The 19,883-nt window shown below is 34.5% G+C and overlaps 2 protein-coding genes across 2 annotated transcripts; one reads left to right on the top strand and one right to left on the bottom strand.

Moving 5' to 3' along the window:
* Positions 1–275: 275 nt before the first annotated feature.
* Positions 276–1,908, bottom strand: LOC133182515 (uncharacterized). The gene is made up of 2 exons (XM_061317360.1): positions 937–1,908; positions 276–830 (listed from the first exon to the last, which is right to left on the bottom strand). Exons 1-2 carry the CDS (start codon positions 1,906–1,908, stop codon positions 276–278), a joined length of 1,527 nt encoding a protein of 508 aa, XP_061173344.1.
* Positions 1,909–10,187: 8,279 nt separating this feature from the next.
* LOC133183425 (E3 ubiquitin-protein ligase TRIM71-like) lies at positions 10,188–12,416 on the top strand. The gene has a single exon (XM_061318385.1). The coding sequence runs from the start codon at positions 10,191–10,193 to the stop codon at positions 12,108–12,110; it is 1,920 nt and encodes a 639-aa protein (XP_061174369.1). The 5' UTR covers positions 10,188–10,190; the 3' UTR covers positions 12,111–12,416.
* Positions 12,417–19,883: the final 7,467 nt, after the last annotated feature.

Below are 19,883 nucleotides of genomic sequence, written 5' to 3'. Positions count from 1 at the left end.
GTCTTAAACAATAAGGCTTATCATCCCTACATATGTAGTCATATACATTCGTTGTCTCTTCACAAAGCCATAAAACAATTCGTATATATTAACAATTTTCCCAACTTTTAGGTCTGTTGCATGGAAACCGAAATCCACACTAAGCAAAAAAATCACTGGTTTAAGTTTAAAGGATGAAACCCTAATAATTCATTAATTTTCAAGAAAATGCATGATTGTGCGTGCCAAAATGTTTAAGTGCTCACATAAAACGGCTCTTAATTTCTTTGCTGATTTTAATATTTTCTAAAAATTTTAATGAATCCGTCCATGCAAGCCACCCACAAATAATCGTCAGAATCAAAGACAGAAGTAAAGACGGATTCATTAATGAGATCACAGCAGGAAAATATATGTTTGATATTGCCACCTGGTTCCAGTACACAGACGTTCGGATTACCTTTCCAAAAAATGTAAATTTTTCCTTTTTTATCGCAACAAAGGGAATGACATTTTCGAATGGGAAAGTCTTTGGATGACTTGAAGGTGTAGCGAATTCTTCCTAAGCGGTCCAAAACCGTGATTGTTCGTTGAGCAAAATCAGACACGATGCAGTCATCATTAACATTGACACAGACTTGAAAAGGATTGCCACACATATTTTCAGCTACATTTTTCTCCCGTGGTTTACTTGACTTTGGCCTACGGATTGGATATTTTCTCAATGGATTGCATGCCTTCATTGTAAGGTCGTTAGCTATCTTGTTGTTTCTCCATACTAGTATAGAGTCGTCCAGTCGAGTGTATGCGATACTAATGGGGCATTGTATATTATCCAGAAATGTTCTCATCTTCAACGAAAAAAATGTCGGTAATTATTTTATTTTCAAAAAAATACATCTAACAAAATCTCTCTCTCTCTCTCTGCGACAAATTAAAGAAAACTAGGTTGCTTACCTGTCGGCGACGGTCAAACATTCGAACTTGTTTCAAATCCGGACATGACATGAACACATTCCCATCTTTGTCAGTTGCTAGGGAGTCCACTGGACAGCCAACATCAACAAAGTCCATTAAGTCCCCATTTCTGTCATACAGGAGTATGCTCTTTGAAGCCTTCGTCGCTACCCAGCATTTCCCAGAATCATATGGTATTATCGAGGACACGTCAGAGCAGCCCGCGGGAACACAAAATGTAGACTCCAATTCCAAGAGATTTCCACCACTTCGCTCATCTCTGGAACAGACTGGTGACCGAATATCTCTATCCCTAATGCTAATTTCGGACCTTGTGTTATGTAATTTCGAATCTCTTTTATTTTGTGTTGTTGTGTTGTCGACTTTTAGATCATTTGCATAAGGATAAATACGGTTGTGAAATTCTAGTACTTTGCTCTTACTTAAAATGCTTCTGGATACATCCTCAAACTCTGAGTACTCTAAACCCTCATTGGCTAGAAGATTATCGTACTTCTTGTGTAGTAGGGAATCTCTTTCCCACGTCCCAGTGAAACCTGGACAGCTTCCTCTTTTTTTATATTGACCACCCTCTGACTGTCTGTACATTCCTCCCTCAATTCCCGAGCCATTAAATGTACGTCTTTTCTTTATTGGGAGAGGGGGCGGTGGGGTATCATATAAACCCAGATCTAGGAAGTCATTTTCAGTGTTTTTTATCCTGATTGTTGGATTCTTTGAAACTCCTGATTCAGATTTATATACGGATTTTGCTGAAGACTTCGAATCCTCCTCTTGTTCAGAGTATTTAGAATGACAACTCTGAAGGTCTCGAAGATTTAGTCGTGGAATATACACGTCTTTTTCCTCTGTGCTTGGTAGGAATGAAGAACCACTGTCATCTGGTAAATCAGAAAGTTCGCTGTCATCGTTAAAGATACTGTCACGTGAAAAATATTGATTTATATCCATTTAGTCAAACTGCCACAAATTAATTTAAATTCACCTCTTTATAACAGTTTATGACTGACTAGTAATGCATCATCATTTCATATTTTTCCATATCGAGCACTAATCGGGAGGTACTTTTTGATGACATCTGTTGGAAAAATTCAAATTTATAGACAAAAGTCATATGAAATCACATGCGAGTTTCCAGCATGGTTTACCACGTGGAAAAAATATTACGAAAAAGGCTAAAGTTAGAATCAAAGTATTTATATCTAACGCTGTGCTGAAATCAAAACACTAACATGTGGAGGAAGAGATTAGATAAATGAAAATTCCATAAGGAAATTTTATTTATACATTATTAAAAAAAACCTAGAACACACTAAAGGATATAAAAATCATTTAAAATATGGGTATATATCTGAATGTTATATTCGCTTTAGCCTGTGTCTCTTTAACATTGTTATTTCATTTAAATTATAAATTATTTTTTTCACCCATATTTAATATTAATTAAAACGTCATTTATTGCAAATATGGTTCAAAGCAAAGAGGAAAAAGTACTTCCGATTTGCAGGGAACCAAATACAATCATGTCCTCTGTATTTTAGTATATTTCAGCAATATATATGTTACTTTTGCATTGCATTGTGTCATAAGTCACAGGTTGTGCTCAGAAATTGATATTCATTAAGGAATTTTAAAATATCTCAAGGTTATTGTTTTCCGACATTTCCTAGTCTATGCATAATTTTTCAGTCTAATTAGAATTAGCCCCGACGTTTTATTATTTGTCCATCCTCACAATGTCAAGGTTTTGTGATTTCGGAACTCCACACAAATTGTGTGGAGTTCCGAAATCACAAAACCTTGACATTGTGAGGATGTTATTTGTTATGCCTGCGGCATATAATAATAAATAATAAAACATAGGGGCTAATTTTAATTAGACTGCATAATTTTTAAACAATTTATCACCTTGATACCATAACATTATGTCGTCATATTTTGCTTTGCAGGTATCTCTAAACAATACATGCATGATTAAACACGATTGTTTCTTATCCCAATAGAAATTCAAATTGTCTAAATCAACTATGTGGACAAACAGTCTATTTAATGACATAAATGAAACCAAGGGTTCCTAGAATTTATTTTATTTTATTTTTTTTTTACCACACTGACCTACTCAAAAATATTGACTGGAAAAGGAGTGATAAATAAAACCCCCTCCCCAATAGTTTTATGATGTATCGCAGAAAGCCATATTTCTTTTAAATGAAGCTATCCATGTTCTACAACATGTATATATAAAAAATGAATAAGTGATGGCAGATTGTTATTCGAGGTAATATTCAGAAATTCAATAAATTAACATAAAAAGCATACCAACTGAATGACGTCAGAACTAAAGAATTAATATAAAACTATATATATATACATTTCATCTTCCTATCTTGCGACAGAGTTTAGAAGTGCCAAATTTATAAAATATAGACAACCATGTGACGGTACATCCAGTATTGTCTTCCTGTACATATTTTCTTCGGCGACAATATGCACCTACCCTCACTGCATATATTACTGTCCATCGGCATATATTATCTCCGACTGAAAAAAAATAGGTGCACATATACTAGTAGTCACCGGCGACAATATGTGCCTACCTCTCACTGCACATATTGTAGCCCTACAATTAGAGTTAATTAAGGAACTGTTGTAGTTTTGTGATTGTTATTACTATGTTAATCACAAAGACATCACGTAGGCAAATGTCATATTGAGTACCACAGTTAAAATACTCTGTTTACCGGTATATTGATACAAGTTAGAATACAAAAAATGGTATTCAAAGTGAAAATTTATTTCCAGTTTTCATGAGATTTACTAAAAGGCAAATAAATGGGTTTTTAAGCACAGTTCTCATTTTTAAGTCTTAAAAAAGCAGCGGCAATATAATGTTATTTTCATATTATATTTTTATTTTTAACATACAAGTTGCACCGTGAAGAAGAAGAATGGTGCAATTAACACGATTAATATATAAATTCATAAAAAAAATTTACCTAATCTTTCTCTCTCCGACTACAGTATAACATTCTTCAGAACGATGCTGTGCAAATGTTTACAGCATATATTGTCGCTGACGACAAATATGTACCAATATGTAAGGTATATATTTTGTCGCCCATTCTGTAGAGTCCTCACGGTACATATATTCGCTGATGTGAATATGTATTGATGAACGACAATAAATATGCAGTGTAAATAAGAGTATGCACATATAATCGCCGGCGACGTACATATTGTCGCCGGTGGCAAACCATTTGATTTTCTCATTTGCTCAAAAATGTTACTGAATTCACATTGTAATGTGTATATACCCATGTTACTGAATTCACATTGTACTGTGTATATACCCATGTTATTTCTTCACATTGTACTGTGTATATACCCATGTTACTGAATTCACATTGTACTGTGTATATACCCATGTTATTTCTTCACATTGTACTGTGTATATACCCATGTTATTTCTTCACATTGTACTGTGTATATACCCATGTTATTTCTTCACACTGTACTGTGTATATACCCATGTTATTTCTTCAAAGTTCATCGTTATGATTCATCATATTATATGGGGAAAATTATCAAATCTTAAATATATTTTCAGGAAAAATGTAAATAAAACAAGCATTCTGAGAGTATTGCATTAGCAATACCAGTCCCCTACCGGCAAGTGTAATCTGGTTCCCGTTAAAATTTGAAAATGCCATAATTCCGTCAAAAATTAATGAAGCGGAACAAAATTCAAACTTGATCTGTAACTCATCGAGGTTAAGTCACAAACCAAAAATCAGCTCAATATCTGCAAGCGTTTAGAAAAAAAGTGCGGAAAACCAAGTGGGACAGACTGACAGACAGACAGAGGGACAGACAGACAGAAAGACAGACGGACAGACGGACGGACAGACTCAGAGGAAACCTATAGTCCCCTCCGGTTTCACCGGTAGGGGACTAAAAAGCACCGATTATGCATTTTCTACATTTTCTACATGAAAATTGATCGACAGGTATATTTTATGATTTAAAAGAAATAAAACAAGCATTCTGAGAGTATTGCATTAGCAATACTAGTCCCCTACCGGCAAGTGTAATCTGGTTCCCGTTAAAAATTGAAAATGCTATAATTCCGTCAAAAATCAATGAAGCGGAACGAAATGGAAACTTGATCTATAGCTCATCAAGGTTAAGTCACATACCAAAAAATCAGCTCAATATCTGCAAGCGTTTAGAAAAAATGTGCGGAAAACCCTGAAAAATTGAAAAGGTCGTAATCAATGAAGCGGAAACGAAATGCAAACTTGATCTGTAACTCATCAAGATACACTCACATACCAAAAATCAGCTCAATATCTGCAAGCGTGTAGAAGAAAAGTGCGGAAAACCAAGTGGGACAGACTGACAGAGGGACAGAGGGACAGACAGACAGACGGACGGACAGACTCAGAGGAAACCTATAGTCCCCTCCGGTTTCACCGGTAGGGGACTAATAAAGGTATCTAGACATTCTGAGAAATTGCATTTCCCCCTTCCCCCCTCCCTTATCTTCTAGTTCTTTTATATTCTAGTTCTGCTAATAAATTCAGTTGTTATATAATACATAATATAAAAACTAAAAAGCATGTGATTTCAATGCAAGGCATCACAGATCACTTCTAATCTCATTTCATGCTAAAAATTAACATTGGTATCTAAGGCAAGATTGAAGGAAATTCGATTTAATATTTTTGTATGTTACTTTTATGGAGTGCAAATATTTATTTGTCATAAGAACGTTATTGAAAGAACAGCATTTATCTCTCCAGGGAAGCTTACTGGAACTAAATAAATATCTGTTTAAAAGAGTTTAACGGATGTAAGCAAATTTATTAACAATGATTTATTAGTTTTCATTAATTTTCTTGGGTGTTGAACTTGTGTATATATGTCATTCGACGTCTCAATATTTTGCAGTTATGAATACATTTATGAAGGTAGAGGCTTTTTAATATCTTTCATGTTAATTTATACTCCCTACACTGCATGTTTACTTTCAGATGTAGAATTTGTAAAACCAATTCTATAAGAATAAATTTAAGTTTATTAACAAATTAAAAAAAAATTAAAACTTCATGTCTTGTTTTCTCAATAATTCATGCTTGTTGCAAATGGGTAACTGAAATTGATAGTTTGCCATGGAAGCAAAGTATTGATATTGGGTTCCATGCAAATCTATACGTTTTACAACAGGACAAAAATGGCCTTTCACGACACAAACGGCAATTTTATCAGCAAAAATGGATAAAATTGATTTTAATGGCGTAGTTTCCTTTTTCATGTCGACACAGTGTACCCGTGAATCGATGTCAAAAGCGAGGTGAGCTGAATAAATAAAACCAGAAAGTGCTGTTTCTGAAGTGATTTAAGTAGTTAAACAGCACAGAAATCGAATCGCCATAATGTTATACTAGTTACGGCCAATCCAGCTGGAATGAGCGCCGTGTATCAGATTGCATTCGGCGGAAAATTCTGCTTTACAGACTTTGTTAAAAGCTGGTATACCATTTTTAACTGGATTTTAACACTTCGTGGTAAGATTTGTTTGGTTTTTTGGTGGTGGTGGTTTTTTTTTTGTTTGTTCGTTTGTTTGTTTTGTTTGTTTGTTTGTTTTTTTTTTTTACATGAAAACTATAAATTTCTTGTTCCATTGTTAACTTTTTAGTTTTAGGGATAAAATCATTGAACTCATTAAATTTAAGTTGACGGTAAAATAATCATTTCAACTAACATTTCCATATTTTCCTAACTTTCATTAAAGAGAAGATCAAAACAAAAGCATTTCTAAAATAATTAACGAGTAGATTATAAAAATGTAAATAAAAATCATAGGACGAGATGAAAAATAATTCACCGGAGATTGAGATCAATAATGGTGTTCTGAATAGTGCTTTATAGAAATCAATGAATAATTGATAATATTTAAGTTCTTTCTCTCTGTGGGTGGCTAAAATTTTCTAAAAACCCAAGAAAGTTTTTGGGGGTGGGTGGGGGTAATTTAGATTTATTAGATAAATAATAACACCCCTTTGACCCAAGGGTTTGGTGCTTCTATAAATATCATAACAGGCACGGTAAAAATAAATCCTTCACACTTCTTTTAAGAGAGAGAGAGAGAGAGAGAATTGATAAATCACAATGTCTCTTAGGTTTTTTTTTCTTTCATTTCTGTCTTCAAAACTGATTTCTACTAATGTCACCCTGTATGATATACTAGATTTGATTGTTGTTCTTGTACGGTATTCCAGATCTGATTATTATCCTGTATGGTATTCCAGATCTGATTATTACCCTGTATGGTATTCCAGATCTGATTATTACCCTGTATGGTATTCCAGATCTGATTATTATCCTGTATGGTATTCCATATCTGATTATTATCCTGTATGGTATTCCAGATCTGATTATTACCCTGATTATTATCCTGTATGGTATTCCAGATCTGATTATTATCCTGTATGGTATTCCAGATCTGATTATTACCCTGTATGGTATTCTAGATCTGATTATTATCCTGTATGGTATTCCAGATCTGATTATTACCCTGTATGGTATTCCAGATCTGATTATTACCCTGTATGGTATTCCAGATCTGATTATTACCCTGTATGGTATTCCAGATCTGATTATTATCCTGTATGGTATTCCAGATCTGATTATTATCATGTATGGTATTCCAGATCTGATTATTACCCTGTACGGTATTCCAGATCTGATTATTACCCTGTATGGTATTCCAGATCTGATTGTTACCCTGTATGGTATTCGAGATGTATGGTATACTAAATATGATATATCAGATTTGATTGTTACATCGTAAGGTATTGTAAGGTATTCCAGATCTGCTTGTTATCATTTATGGTATACAATATTTGATTGTTACCCTGCATGGTATACAACATTTGATTGTTACCCTGTATGGTATACAATATTTGATTGTTGCCCTGTATGGTATACAATATTTGATTGTTACCCTGTATGGTATACCAGATATTGTTTCCCTGTATAGTATACCAGATATTGTTACCCTGTATGGTATATTTAAAATTTGAATGTTACCCTGTAAGGTACACTAGATTGGAATGTTACCCTGTAAGGTATACTAGATTTGATTGTTATACGTATAACAGATGTGTGCATGCAATCTGTCTGAGCCATTATTCTTAGATGGAGAAACACTGCAAGCTCATACTTGACACAAAGATTAGATTTTGACTTGAGAATGTCATCACTGACAGAAAAAAGTCTACAATTCGTTACCGACCCACAACGCTCAAGTGAAGAAATATTGAAAGTTCGTACATCATAAAAAGATGCTAATGACCTGAAAATTTGTCACGATCTTGACTTAAAGTAATTTGGTCAAGTTCAAGGTCACTTTTGAAAATTCTCTTGTACTGGAGTCACAATGAAAGTTCATAATAGATATTACATATAACATTGTCTATTACCTCAAAGTGTGTCATGACGTTGACCGAAGGTCAAATTGGCAACTTCAAAGTCACTGGCATTCATTTCTAATTCATAACTGGAGTAACATTGGAAGATGATACATGACTAAAAGATTGACTTTGATCTGAGGATGTATCATGACCTTGACTCAAGAACCATTGGGCAAATTCAAGGTCTCTGGCAGGAAAATTGAAAAATTCGGGTCTGGTCCATTAATTTCCAGAAAGGCGATTAGAAGTTGATACTTCACGGAAAGATTTTTTATGACCCAAGGGTGTGTCAAGACCTTGACCAAAGGTTTTTTGATCATGGTCAATGTTTCTTACCAAAAAAAATCATAATTCTTGTCTGGTTCATTATTTTATGGGAAAAAAATTAAAAGTTGATACTTCAAACGAATATTACTTATTATCAAAGGGTATATGACCCTCACAAAAGAACATTTTGTCAAGTTCAAAATTACTTTAAGAAAAATATATGATATTGTCTTGGCGATATCTTATATGGAGAAACATTGGGGGATCATTCTTGGCACAAAGATTTCTCCTGAGGCTGTGATAGGACCTTGATCCCAGGTCATTTGGTCAAGGTCACCAACAGAAAAAGTCTGTAATCGGAGTCTGTTATTCATTAGAAATGGCCACTTTGGGGGTTTTTTTGTTTATCACTTTGTCATCTTGCTTATTAAAAATTACAGATTGGTTATCGAGACTCGAATAATTTATCACAAAGCATATATTTTCTTATTTATGATTTCAAATATATAACAAAATGCATTGTGTGTCTCTTCTTGGATCTAAGATATCCGTATTCTTATATATTCCTCGTGAATTAAAAAAAGGAAATTAAATTGAGTTTATTTTTATACTATACTTTTAATACTTATAATCTAGTGACGACTTTCGATCTGTTAAATATATATATATATATACACGCTATAACTTGCGTCAGTTAAAAATAAAGTTGGAAATTTATTTATCTTGTTTACCAAATAAAGTTACGAAAATATTGTAAATTACACAATTGGAAATGAACGCATTATAAAGATCTCAAATTATTATTATTTATTATCCTACTAGGAAAGTAATGCTATATTTAAATTCATGCATCATGTGACACCGTCGCTACTTTTAGATTGATAAAAAAAAATGGCATCAAGAAAACGAGGTAGGCCGTTTGGTATACAAAATAGCTTTTGACATGGATGGCATACGTTTTATGTTTAAAGATACTTATCTTTGAAAATAACCATTATTAACCATCTACTCTGTAATGACATGTATTAACTTTTATTCAAAATAGTAGTCAAATTGCAACGTACCTCGTTGTCTATGATTTCCCGCGGACATGCGTGTCTATATACTGTTTACGCACTTCCTTCATCAATATTCATGAATAGGCTGAATTCTTAATTGCAGATCTTGCTTAACTGTTTTGTAATTACAACGACTTATTTAGTGAAACTTTGTGGAAAGTAATTTTTTTTATTACACATCATGTTTCTCAAATCATTTAATCATTTTGTTTCACATAAAAAATCGCGTTTATGTAGCGTGTATATCTTTAAAAATGTGTTCGTACATAGCATACGTTTATAGAAATATCGATACCTCGATAATCAATGCGAGATGTCTTCAAAATTATGTAATGTTTAAATTAAAAAATATATATTGATTTAGATGGAAAAAAATCAATAAGATGTGGAATAATTTTACAATATATTTCAGTTTCAGATTCTGGTCAAAAATATGTCCAAAGTAAAAAACAAGCAGCGAACCCTCGACACTATTCTTAACAACCTTAAGTGTTATCTCTGTTTGGAAGATTTTCAGGATCCGCGCCTATTAAATTGCAATCATAGTTTCTGCAAGGAATGTTTAGATGGTTACATCAATACAGTTTGCGAAGATGGAATTTTGGAATGTCCACTTTGTGATTCTCAGATGAAAGTTCCAGAAAATGGAGCGAGGGCATTGAGAAAAAACTATTTCTTCCAGCTTCAACGACAAAACATCGGAGAATATTGCCAAGTATGTGGCGAAGAAGAAATAGCAAACAAACATTGCATAGAATGCAATCAGGATTTTTGCGTGACATGTGTTAAATCTCATTCAGGGATGACTGCAACAAGGGAACATCACATGATAAAGGTCGGACGAAGTCCTAGTGCTGGAAAAATCAAGCACAATCTCTTCTGTAAGATTCATCAGGAAGAGAGACTCTTGTATCAATGTTCTGTATGCAAGGAATTGGTGTGTCAACATTGCAATGCAACAACTCATAAACAACACGCATCAAAATACGTGAAAGACGTTGCGGAGTCTAACAGGACCAGGCTGAGAGATATTGTGAACTCTGATGAGTACGTCAATTACTTGTGTTGGCTAGCCGAGAGAAAAATGGAAATATCACAGGAAGTCAATCGCTACAAAAGAATACAACAATCTGCTGAGGATGAAATTCAGAAACACTCGGAGATGCTGCATCACCTTGTTGAGGTCGTAAAAAGCGAATTATTAGGTAAAGTCAAAGAACAGGTGAAAGAGAAAGTTAGACCAATCAAAAGTATAATCAAAGATTTGGATCGAAAAACAATGTCCTCTGCAGCAATCTTTCAGTTTGCTAAAAATGTTAGTGCACAAGGTGATGATATTGCAGTTGTTGAATACAGTCATAAATTGGTAGGGAAACTAGAGAAGATGAAATCAGACTACTCGATTCCCACAATCAAAAGAAGCGACATGTTTTACTTTGATCCCAAGGTTGTGGAAGAAAAAGATGTTAGATTGCTTTTTGGAAATGTGAAACCAGGATTTCCAATTGAGAATGTTCACAGGCCAGAATTGTTGCACGATTTTGAAATAGAAAACGAAGGCTCTGTCGTTTCTGCAATACTGCCTCTAAATGACGGAAGAGTCTGGGTTGTAGAAGGTGCGGAGGGCGCACTAAAATTATACGATAACTCAGGAAGAGTCCACAGAACTCTTCACCTTGGTCTTCCAGCAGATGATATCACATCAGGGCCAGATAACACTATTTTGGTGTCTTGCAATTCCGGAAAGGTCATAAAGGCTGTTGATAAACAACTCCAACCAACGACAATGTTGTCTACACCCGCCTGTGCACGTGGAATGGCTCTTGATCAAAAGAGTGGAATTCTTTACATTTGCATGACCGAGAAAAATGCCTTCTTCGACCATGATGTAACTCATCACAATAAGGTAGTGAAGACTCTGACAGGAAAACACAAAAGATGGGAAATGCCTGACATTTTGGAATTTTCGACACACCCAACTGTTGAATATCCTGCAAGGGTAGTCGTTACCCAGAAGTCGTACATTGCTATTTCGGATTGGAAAAGGGAATGCGTTACAGTACTTAATAAGAATGGGCACATTGAGGCAGAATACTACGGACTGAAAAAGAATGCCGACAACTACTTTAACCCGCGTGGACTCTGTAGTGATGAAGAAAATGGATGTGTATATGTTGCAGACTATAATAATAGCAGAATAATGAGAATTGATGAATCAGGGCAAATGTTCGACGTTGTGCTTGGTAAAGCAGATAAAATTTTTAAACCATGGTCAGTGGCCTTGGGCCAGGACGGTTCTTTGTGGGTTGGAAGTCAGAAGGGGAAAATAGGGGTGTATTCCCTGAATGGCTGAAGTTTTTTTGCAGCCCGTTTCACTTGGCAAATGTTACTTTTGATTTAGGATTTGGAGTTTGTAGCAATAATTAAGTAGTGTTGAAGTAATATTCCAAGAACCAAGAGGCAGTATTTCTTTGGATAATTGGATAGATAGGATATATACATGTACATGTATACCTTTGTAGATAAACTGTAATGAGGTGGACGTATCGTCTTCTTCCTTCGAATTCTCATTTTTCTGTGCATTTATTGACCAAATTATCATTCTTAAAAGGCTTTCAAGCTTGAAATGAAATAGCAATAATATTAATGAAAATAAAGCACGCTGAACTTTCTATGTACTTATGTTTACCTTGATGAAGAATTCACAACATGATTTTGAAAGTATTAATTAAAATCAAAAGATTATGTCACTTGACTGTATCTAATAAATTAATGAAATCAGTATCCTATTCTTGTATATTTTTTCTCTCCATCCTTTATTTTCCTTTCACATCGGGACAACTTTCTTTTTAGCTCACCTCAACGAAGTTGGGGGAGCGTATGTAACGTATGTAGCGTATGTCAACGTTGCTGTCGGCGTCCCAGGTTAAAGTTTTGGAGCTGATTTCTTTTCAAGTACTTCTATGCCCTATATTAATCAGAGATGCATGGAGGATGTTTCTAGTATGTTTCATTGTGCCAATCAGGTTTCAGATGCTGCAATTTTAGCTGAAGAATGACCAGGTTAATGTTTAGGAGCAGGTTTTTGGAGCAGGTTAAAGTTTTTGGAGCAGGTCTCAATGCCAAGTAACTATAGGCCCTATTTTGACCAAACTTGCACGGATGACACATATAAGGATGCACACTACCAGGCTTGCTTCCGATGCTTGATCTGACCTACATTTTCTGGATGAATGACCAGGTTAAAGTTTTTGGAGAGTCTCATTTCCAAGTAACAATGAGCCCTATATTGACCAAACTTGCATGGATGATACATCTAAGGATTCACACTACTGCACTTGCCTCGGATTCTGTAGCTGACCTATATTTTCCGGATGAGTGATCAGGTTCAAGTTTTTAGAGCAGATCTCATTCCCAAGTACCGTCACGGAAGCTCAGTCGGTAGAGCGCTCGCTGATCGGAAGGTCGTGTGTTCGAATCACGCCGCGACAGACCTAAGTCGATAAAAAATAGATAGCAACTGTTCCTTCGCCAAGCACTGGGCACTTTGAAGTAAAAAGTTGCGGGTCTATCGGATGGGACCTTAAAAGCCGAGGCCCCGTGTCACGGTAGGCGTTGGCACGATAAAGAACCCTCACTGCTCAATGGTCCTGAGTGCCGAGTAAAGGTCTAAATTTAAAGCCCTTCACCTGTATGTGGTACTCTATATGAGTGAAAAATTCTCGAACGGGACGTAAAACAACATACAATCAATCAATTATTCCCAAGTAACAATATCTATGGATTCACACTACTGTACTTGCTTCGGAATCTGACCTACATTTTCCGGATGAGTGACCAGGTTAAAGTGTTTGGAGCAGGTCCATTGCCAAGAAATGCCTTTCTGAACCAAATGATGGATGATGCATCAAGGGACGAACACTCTCAAACTTGCTTCAGATGCTGGATTTGACTCACATTTTCTGACTTATTTAAAGTTCTTAGATAAGTCCATTATCAAGCTATTGCAAGTCCTATCAGACCAAAACTGCATAAATGTTGCATCTAGGGATGCACATTACTAAATTACTTAGTATTAGTTTAGTGTGGCACTTTGATTTACTTTTAAAAGACAATGTTCGTTGAGGAGAGCTCTATAATCTATGATTACCTATGTTTTACCTTTAAATCCCCCGCCGTCTTCCTTTGTCTCTATATGAACCTTCATCTCTATGCACCAGTGTTGTCAAAACGAGTCTGGTAATTCCGAATCACACGTGTATCTTTATACAGCTGTAACTTTCTTCATACGAATTTATGAAAATAGGAGTTCCGGTCCATGCAGACATTCTGAAAAGAACCTATTATAAATTTTTATGATAAGTATTTTGGTGAGAAAATAAGTAGATTTTTCGTCGACATAGCCTGAAAATGCTGGAATACTCCCGGTATATAATAACTTATTAAGATAATTAATTGTCTCGACGATATGCTTATGTTAACCACAAAATTTTTCTAGGTGATAGAAATGTGCCGCCATAGCTATATAGATATACAGGTAACTCTCGATACCTCGAAGTCCGCGAAACCGAAGGAAAACTTCAAGAGATCAAGAGTTCGAGTTTTCAAGAGTCCGGAATTTTCCTGGTTTGTTAACAGGTTTTAAAATTAGTCTTACCGGATGTAATGATTTTCATGCAGTGCTAACTTTTACCCGTGGTTTTTTATAAAACAACGATATTTTTAAGTGATTTAGTCTTTACTCCTCAATAAGATATTAACAGTGGTGAAGGAGAAACTTCAAGAGTACTGTGCAACAATATATTCGAGAAGTGGTGTAAATCAGATGTGGATACTTAAAAATTCCAAGGAACTTTTGGAAAATTTGAAATCACAAGATTTTACCAAAATCAACAGCTTAAAAACTTACGACTTTTCAAGTTTATACACAACCATTCCCCACGATAAATTAAAGTCCAGGCTTTTTGATATCATTGACAGCTGCTTTTTCAATAAAAATGGAACTCGTAAATATACTTACCTTGTCAATGGTCATTTGCAAAATTATTTTGTTAAAAAGAATTCTGATTGTACACACAAGTACTCTGTAGTTGACATTAAAGAGATGCTTGAGTTTCTGATTGACAATATCTATGTGGTTTTTGGAGACCAGGTCTTCCAACAATCTATTGGAATTCCCATGGGTACAAATTGCGCCCCGTTATTAGCCGACCTTTTTTTGTATTCATATGAAGCAGAATTTTTCCAAAATCTTGTACGTGAAAAGAAGAAAACACTTGCTGTGGCCTTCAACTCGACATTTAGATATATCGACGATGTATTGTCAATTAACAATGGCTATTTCCATTCTTATGTCGATACGATATATCCTGGTGAACTTGAGATAAGAGATACCACAGAGTCTGACACATCTGTTTCATATTTGGATATTTTACTTGAAAAAGACGTTAATGGTAATCTAACAATCAAGCTTTATGATAAACGTGATGAACTTTAACTTTTCAATCGTCAACTTCCCTTACTTATGCAGCAATATACCTTCATCACCTGCATACGGGGTATATATCTCTCAGTTGATTCGATACGCAAGAGCATGCTCTACGTATGTACAATTTCTAAAACGAGGTAAATTATTGACAAATAAGTTGATGAAACAAGAATATCAGCTGTCTCGTTTAAAGTCATCATTTCGTAAGTTCTATGGTCGATACAATGACCTTGTCAGCAAATACAATTTATCATTGAGTCAAATGCTGACTGACGTTTTTCATACTAATTGTTAGGCCATTATTTACACACTGAATTGTCGACGGATTTTTCCGTTATTTCCCGATCATGACAAGGAGCACACGGCGGGTGTTACCGGTCGGCAGAGGATGCTCACTCCTCCATGGCACCTGATCCCACCTCTGATGTTTGAAGGTCCGTGTTTGTTCTGCTCCTATTCTGTATTGTTTAATGCATGGACTTTTGAGCTTGAATACTGTTCGTTATCTCCATATATTTCATGAATATTTCATTAAACTAAGTAAAGCAAAAAAAAATGTATATCGTCATTTCATGTATATTTATTTATTTATTCTTTGTAATACGGACATCCTACTACGCACTCGTTACATGAAAACGACATTTTACAGCGTCGTACATAGCATTGACTATTCCAAACATGATCATTGAATGCAGTTCTGTGAGTATTTGTCCAATAATAGTCGTCATATTGACATTGAGGCTGTTCCTGCTTTTTCATATTTCGTTTAACTTTGACACTGACTCAAAATAAAAATTAAATTATTGTTTCGTCTTGTAATCAATTACTACTTTTCACGGACACTGCGTCTCTAAATTATCGTAAGACAGTCGATAATAATTATTTTAATAGCATATAGGCAAAATATGATTAATTATAAATCAATTATCACCTTGCAGCATAAGTGTCACCTGAATAAACATCCCGTTCCTCGAGACTCGCGTCTTCTGCCTGGGGCCATTTAAATGTCCAAGTAAAGATGTTAATTATGTAACCTGGTGTACACATAGCCACTTCGAGGTATCGAGGGTAAATTCTAATAGAATATGCATAGCGGGACTGCATTTTGACTTCGAGGGATCAAGGGTTTCGAGAGATCAAGAGTTCGAGATATCAAGAGTAAATTTCTTAGTTATATAGGAGAAAAATTCGGGACCGGAGACTCACTTCGAGCGATCAAGAACTTCGTGAGATCGAAGTTCGAGCCATCAAGAGTCACCTGTATGTAATGACCATGACAAAAAATGTAAACTTTACCTGAATGTTTCCGGCTGTCAAAAATTTCTGCTAGGTTGTGCCCCCGCCCTCTAACTGAAATTTCTTCCTATGGGCCTGTGTATTACTGCTAAATTGCAAGCTATTGCTCATTTTGAATTCGTACATTAAAAGAAAAGAAATCAGTGCAAGTTATGATAATTTTTGTGAAAATGTATTCCTAATGTTTTAATTTAAAATTCGGCAGCATAAAGAACAGTAACTGAGAACACCAAAAACCGACAGTGATAACCCCGAGTGTCATACAGACACGACAAATGGCTAGTAAAAGAATATATATTGTTATACCTTTAAAAACTAGTTCCAATATAAATCTATACTAAAAAAAAAGTCTAACATTCTTAAAGTTTTACTGAGCGGTCATAAAAAATCGATGTTTGACCGCAGGTTGAGATATTGCATGGACCGCTTACGTCACATTGTGGGCGGGATTAGCTAAATCTTATTTCCTTGGTATGGAAGCCAGCGGCAAAAGATACATGTATAGCATTAAAAAAATTAGAGAAATAACTAAAATGTATAACAAAACATTTATTGACTGTGTTCTCGGTCAAAATGCGTTTTGTTGACCCCTCGAACCAAAATGTTTGCCTTCGGCCTAACGGCCTCAGGCAAACAATTTGGTTCTTGGGTCCGACAAAATGCATGTTGCCCTCGAACCCAGTCAATAAAAGTATGCTGTTTACTTTAGCACAAAATTATTCACAAAATGAGCTAAACATATAGTTTAACAGCTGAAAAACTAGTTAGTTTATCAATTTTAAATTCTAGTTTACTATACATGTATACTATGTAAACTATACATGTAGTTAATTAAGAGAAAAACAGTTTCATGAATATTAAACTATGGTTAACAACTCTAATCTACAGATATCAAAATCATAATTTATCTGATAAATATGGATTCACGATTGGTGAATCTATGATCATCAACTCTTAACTATATGGTGAACGATAATTTTTTATCGACAAAAACCATCATTTTCAGAATTTACGTATAGATAACTTGGTTTAGCTTTTGTAAACTATTAGTTTATAACTGTTAAATATAGTTTTACAATAAAAGCTATAATTAAGATATTGTTAACTATAGTTTACGCTTAGTAAACTGTAACATACCTTATTTTATAAGAATTATAAGGTCTGGGGTTATTTATTATTTTTTAATAAGTAAAATATATAATGTCAAGTGCCTGTGAATTTACGTATATGCAGCTACGCGCCCTGGTACATTTGTATTTGGTTATGAGACATCACTACTCTTACACAAGATACAGTTATATGTAGGATATCGTTTAACTGTATGGCGATACTCTACAGCAGGCAGAACGCGGGAAAGGGGGGGGGGACTTTTTCGGATTGAAGTATTTTGCTATAGTAAATGTTCCTTTAGATGCTGCCCCCCCCCCCCCCCCCACACACACTTTTTGCTGTGGTGTCTAGCACTGGTAAATTCCATGATTTTGACAAGTAATTAGTTTTTTTTTTTTAATTTTCTGTTTAATTATTTATGTATTTATTTATTTTGCTTGTCAGATTATTTTTCGAAGTTGCCCCCTCCACTTTTTGGTCAGTTTAGGTTTTTGTTTGTTTGTTTGTTTGTTTGTTTTTTGTGTGTCATACTTCTTTGGGAAGTTGTCCCCCCCCCCTTTTTTTGAAAGCTTTGCTACGGGCCTGTGTAGTCACGGACTCACAATACTGGTTAAAGACATAATACGAATAGATTCATACAGTGTAATTCTTGTCTTTAATTAACTTTTTTTTCTCTCTCAAAAGCAACATTATTTCAATCCTATACCCAGTGAATAATGTTTTTCAAATACACGCAGCATAAGCATTGACATGTTTTAATGACAATTTCCGATTTTGTGCAGCGTTGGCTACAATGCAAATATTTGCTTCCGTTTCCTTGCCAATTTCATTCGAAATTTTGATCCATTCTTTATTCATAAGTTTTCATCAGAAACTGTCTTGCAATGACAATATTACGTTGTTTCCAGTGCACGGTTTGAGAATCATTAGTCAATAACTTTAAAAAGCTTCAATTTTTAATTAAAAATCTTTCTACTGTATTTGATAATTTTACCAATATTATATAAACCAAGAAGAGACAGTCGTTGGTAAAACAGGAAAACTTCTAATCTGTTTTTAAATAGGTGCTATTTAATTACTATTGTCGGAAAAGTATATAATCCGCTATAGAATACAAACGATGTTGTAAACCAAATGTGAGAAATACCCGCGAGTTTTGTGATTTTCTTTTATTTCTCGCCATGGATCATGTATTTTATAGTGTTTTATGTAGAATATTTCCTCAGTCACGAAAAATGTATAGCTGCAGATGTCGCATATTTTACTAGCTAAGAATATTTTTCCATTTAATCTAATTTTTCATACATTTTCGATTAATTTTCTGTCAGTCATTATCTGAAAAAATATTATAATGCTGTTTATTTCCTCAAAAAAGTTGATCAGCTTTGTCTAATTACATCATCTGTAAAACTGTAAAATGCATTAGTGAGCAATTGTTGTGTAAGGCCTAGCTTCTGTTTGTTTGTTTTTTATTTTTTTTTTTTTTTTTTTTACATGTGTTGAAATAATGCACACATCTTTGCAACTATGCCAATGCATTCATCTTACCCATTATTCTTTATAGAACCAGTTCAAAATATCTATTAATGTTATAAATGTTTATCAAGACTGCATCACCAAATACTGTTGTGTTTCAGGTCACACTTAATAATTGTCTTTCAATATTTAAAGTGTTGTTTATGTTTTATGGGTCTAATAAATCTTATGCATTCAATTCTAGTACATTATCTGAATATGTATACGTCCACATCTCCCTTTTCATTGATTTTTTTTAGTATTCTGGAAGATAAAAAACTTTTAAAATATTATATATGACCAAATGATGATTCTTATAATTGCTGCGAATGTGTTTTGCCAATAGATAGTTTTTTATGTATATGCAATAAAGCATATCCAGGTTTAGAGTGTTATTCCAAGATAGCCTGAAAGTATTAAAAGAATACCAAATTCTTGTTGTTCACAGGCTAATGATAATTTATCTATATGAAAAAGTCAGAGCGCCTGTCGAAATAGCCATATTTAGTGTTTTTGTTCAGTGTGAATGTGTTTCCTGTCCTCTAATTGGATTGATGGATTTTATTGGAAAGTTTTGATTTATTTTCAGCACATCCTTAAGTTCGTTTATCCGGTAAAGCTTATCTTATACGCCTTATCGTGTTTCCCTCTTTACATATGACTGTATTTGTTTATTTCTTTTTATAAGTCTTGCAGAACTGGTGCATGTTCCATTTT

The sequence above is a fragment of the Saccostrea echinata genome, unplaced genomic scaffold (genome assembly GCF_033153115.1).
Source record: "Saccostrea echinata isolate AGI-Se365-2 ecotype Australia unplaced genomic scaffold, CSIRO_AGI_Sech_v1 ptg000009l, whole genome shotgun sequence".
NCBI lineage: Eukaryota > Metazoa > Mollusca > Bivalvia > Ostreida > Ostreidae > Saccostrea > Saccostrea echinata.
The sequence above is the reverse complement of the archived record's forward strand: the minus strand, read 5'-3'. Positions and strand labels throughout refer to the sequence as shown.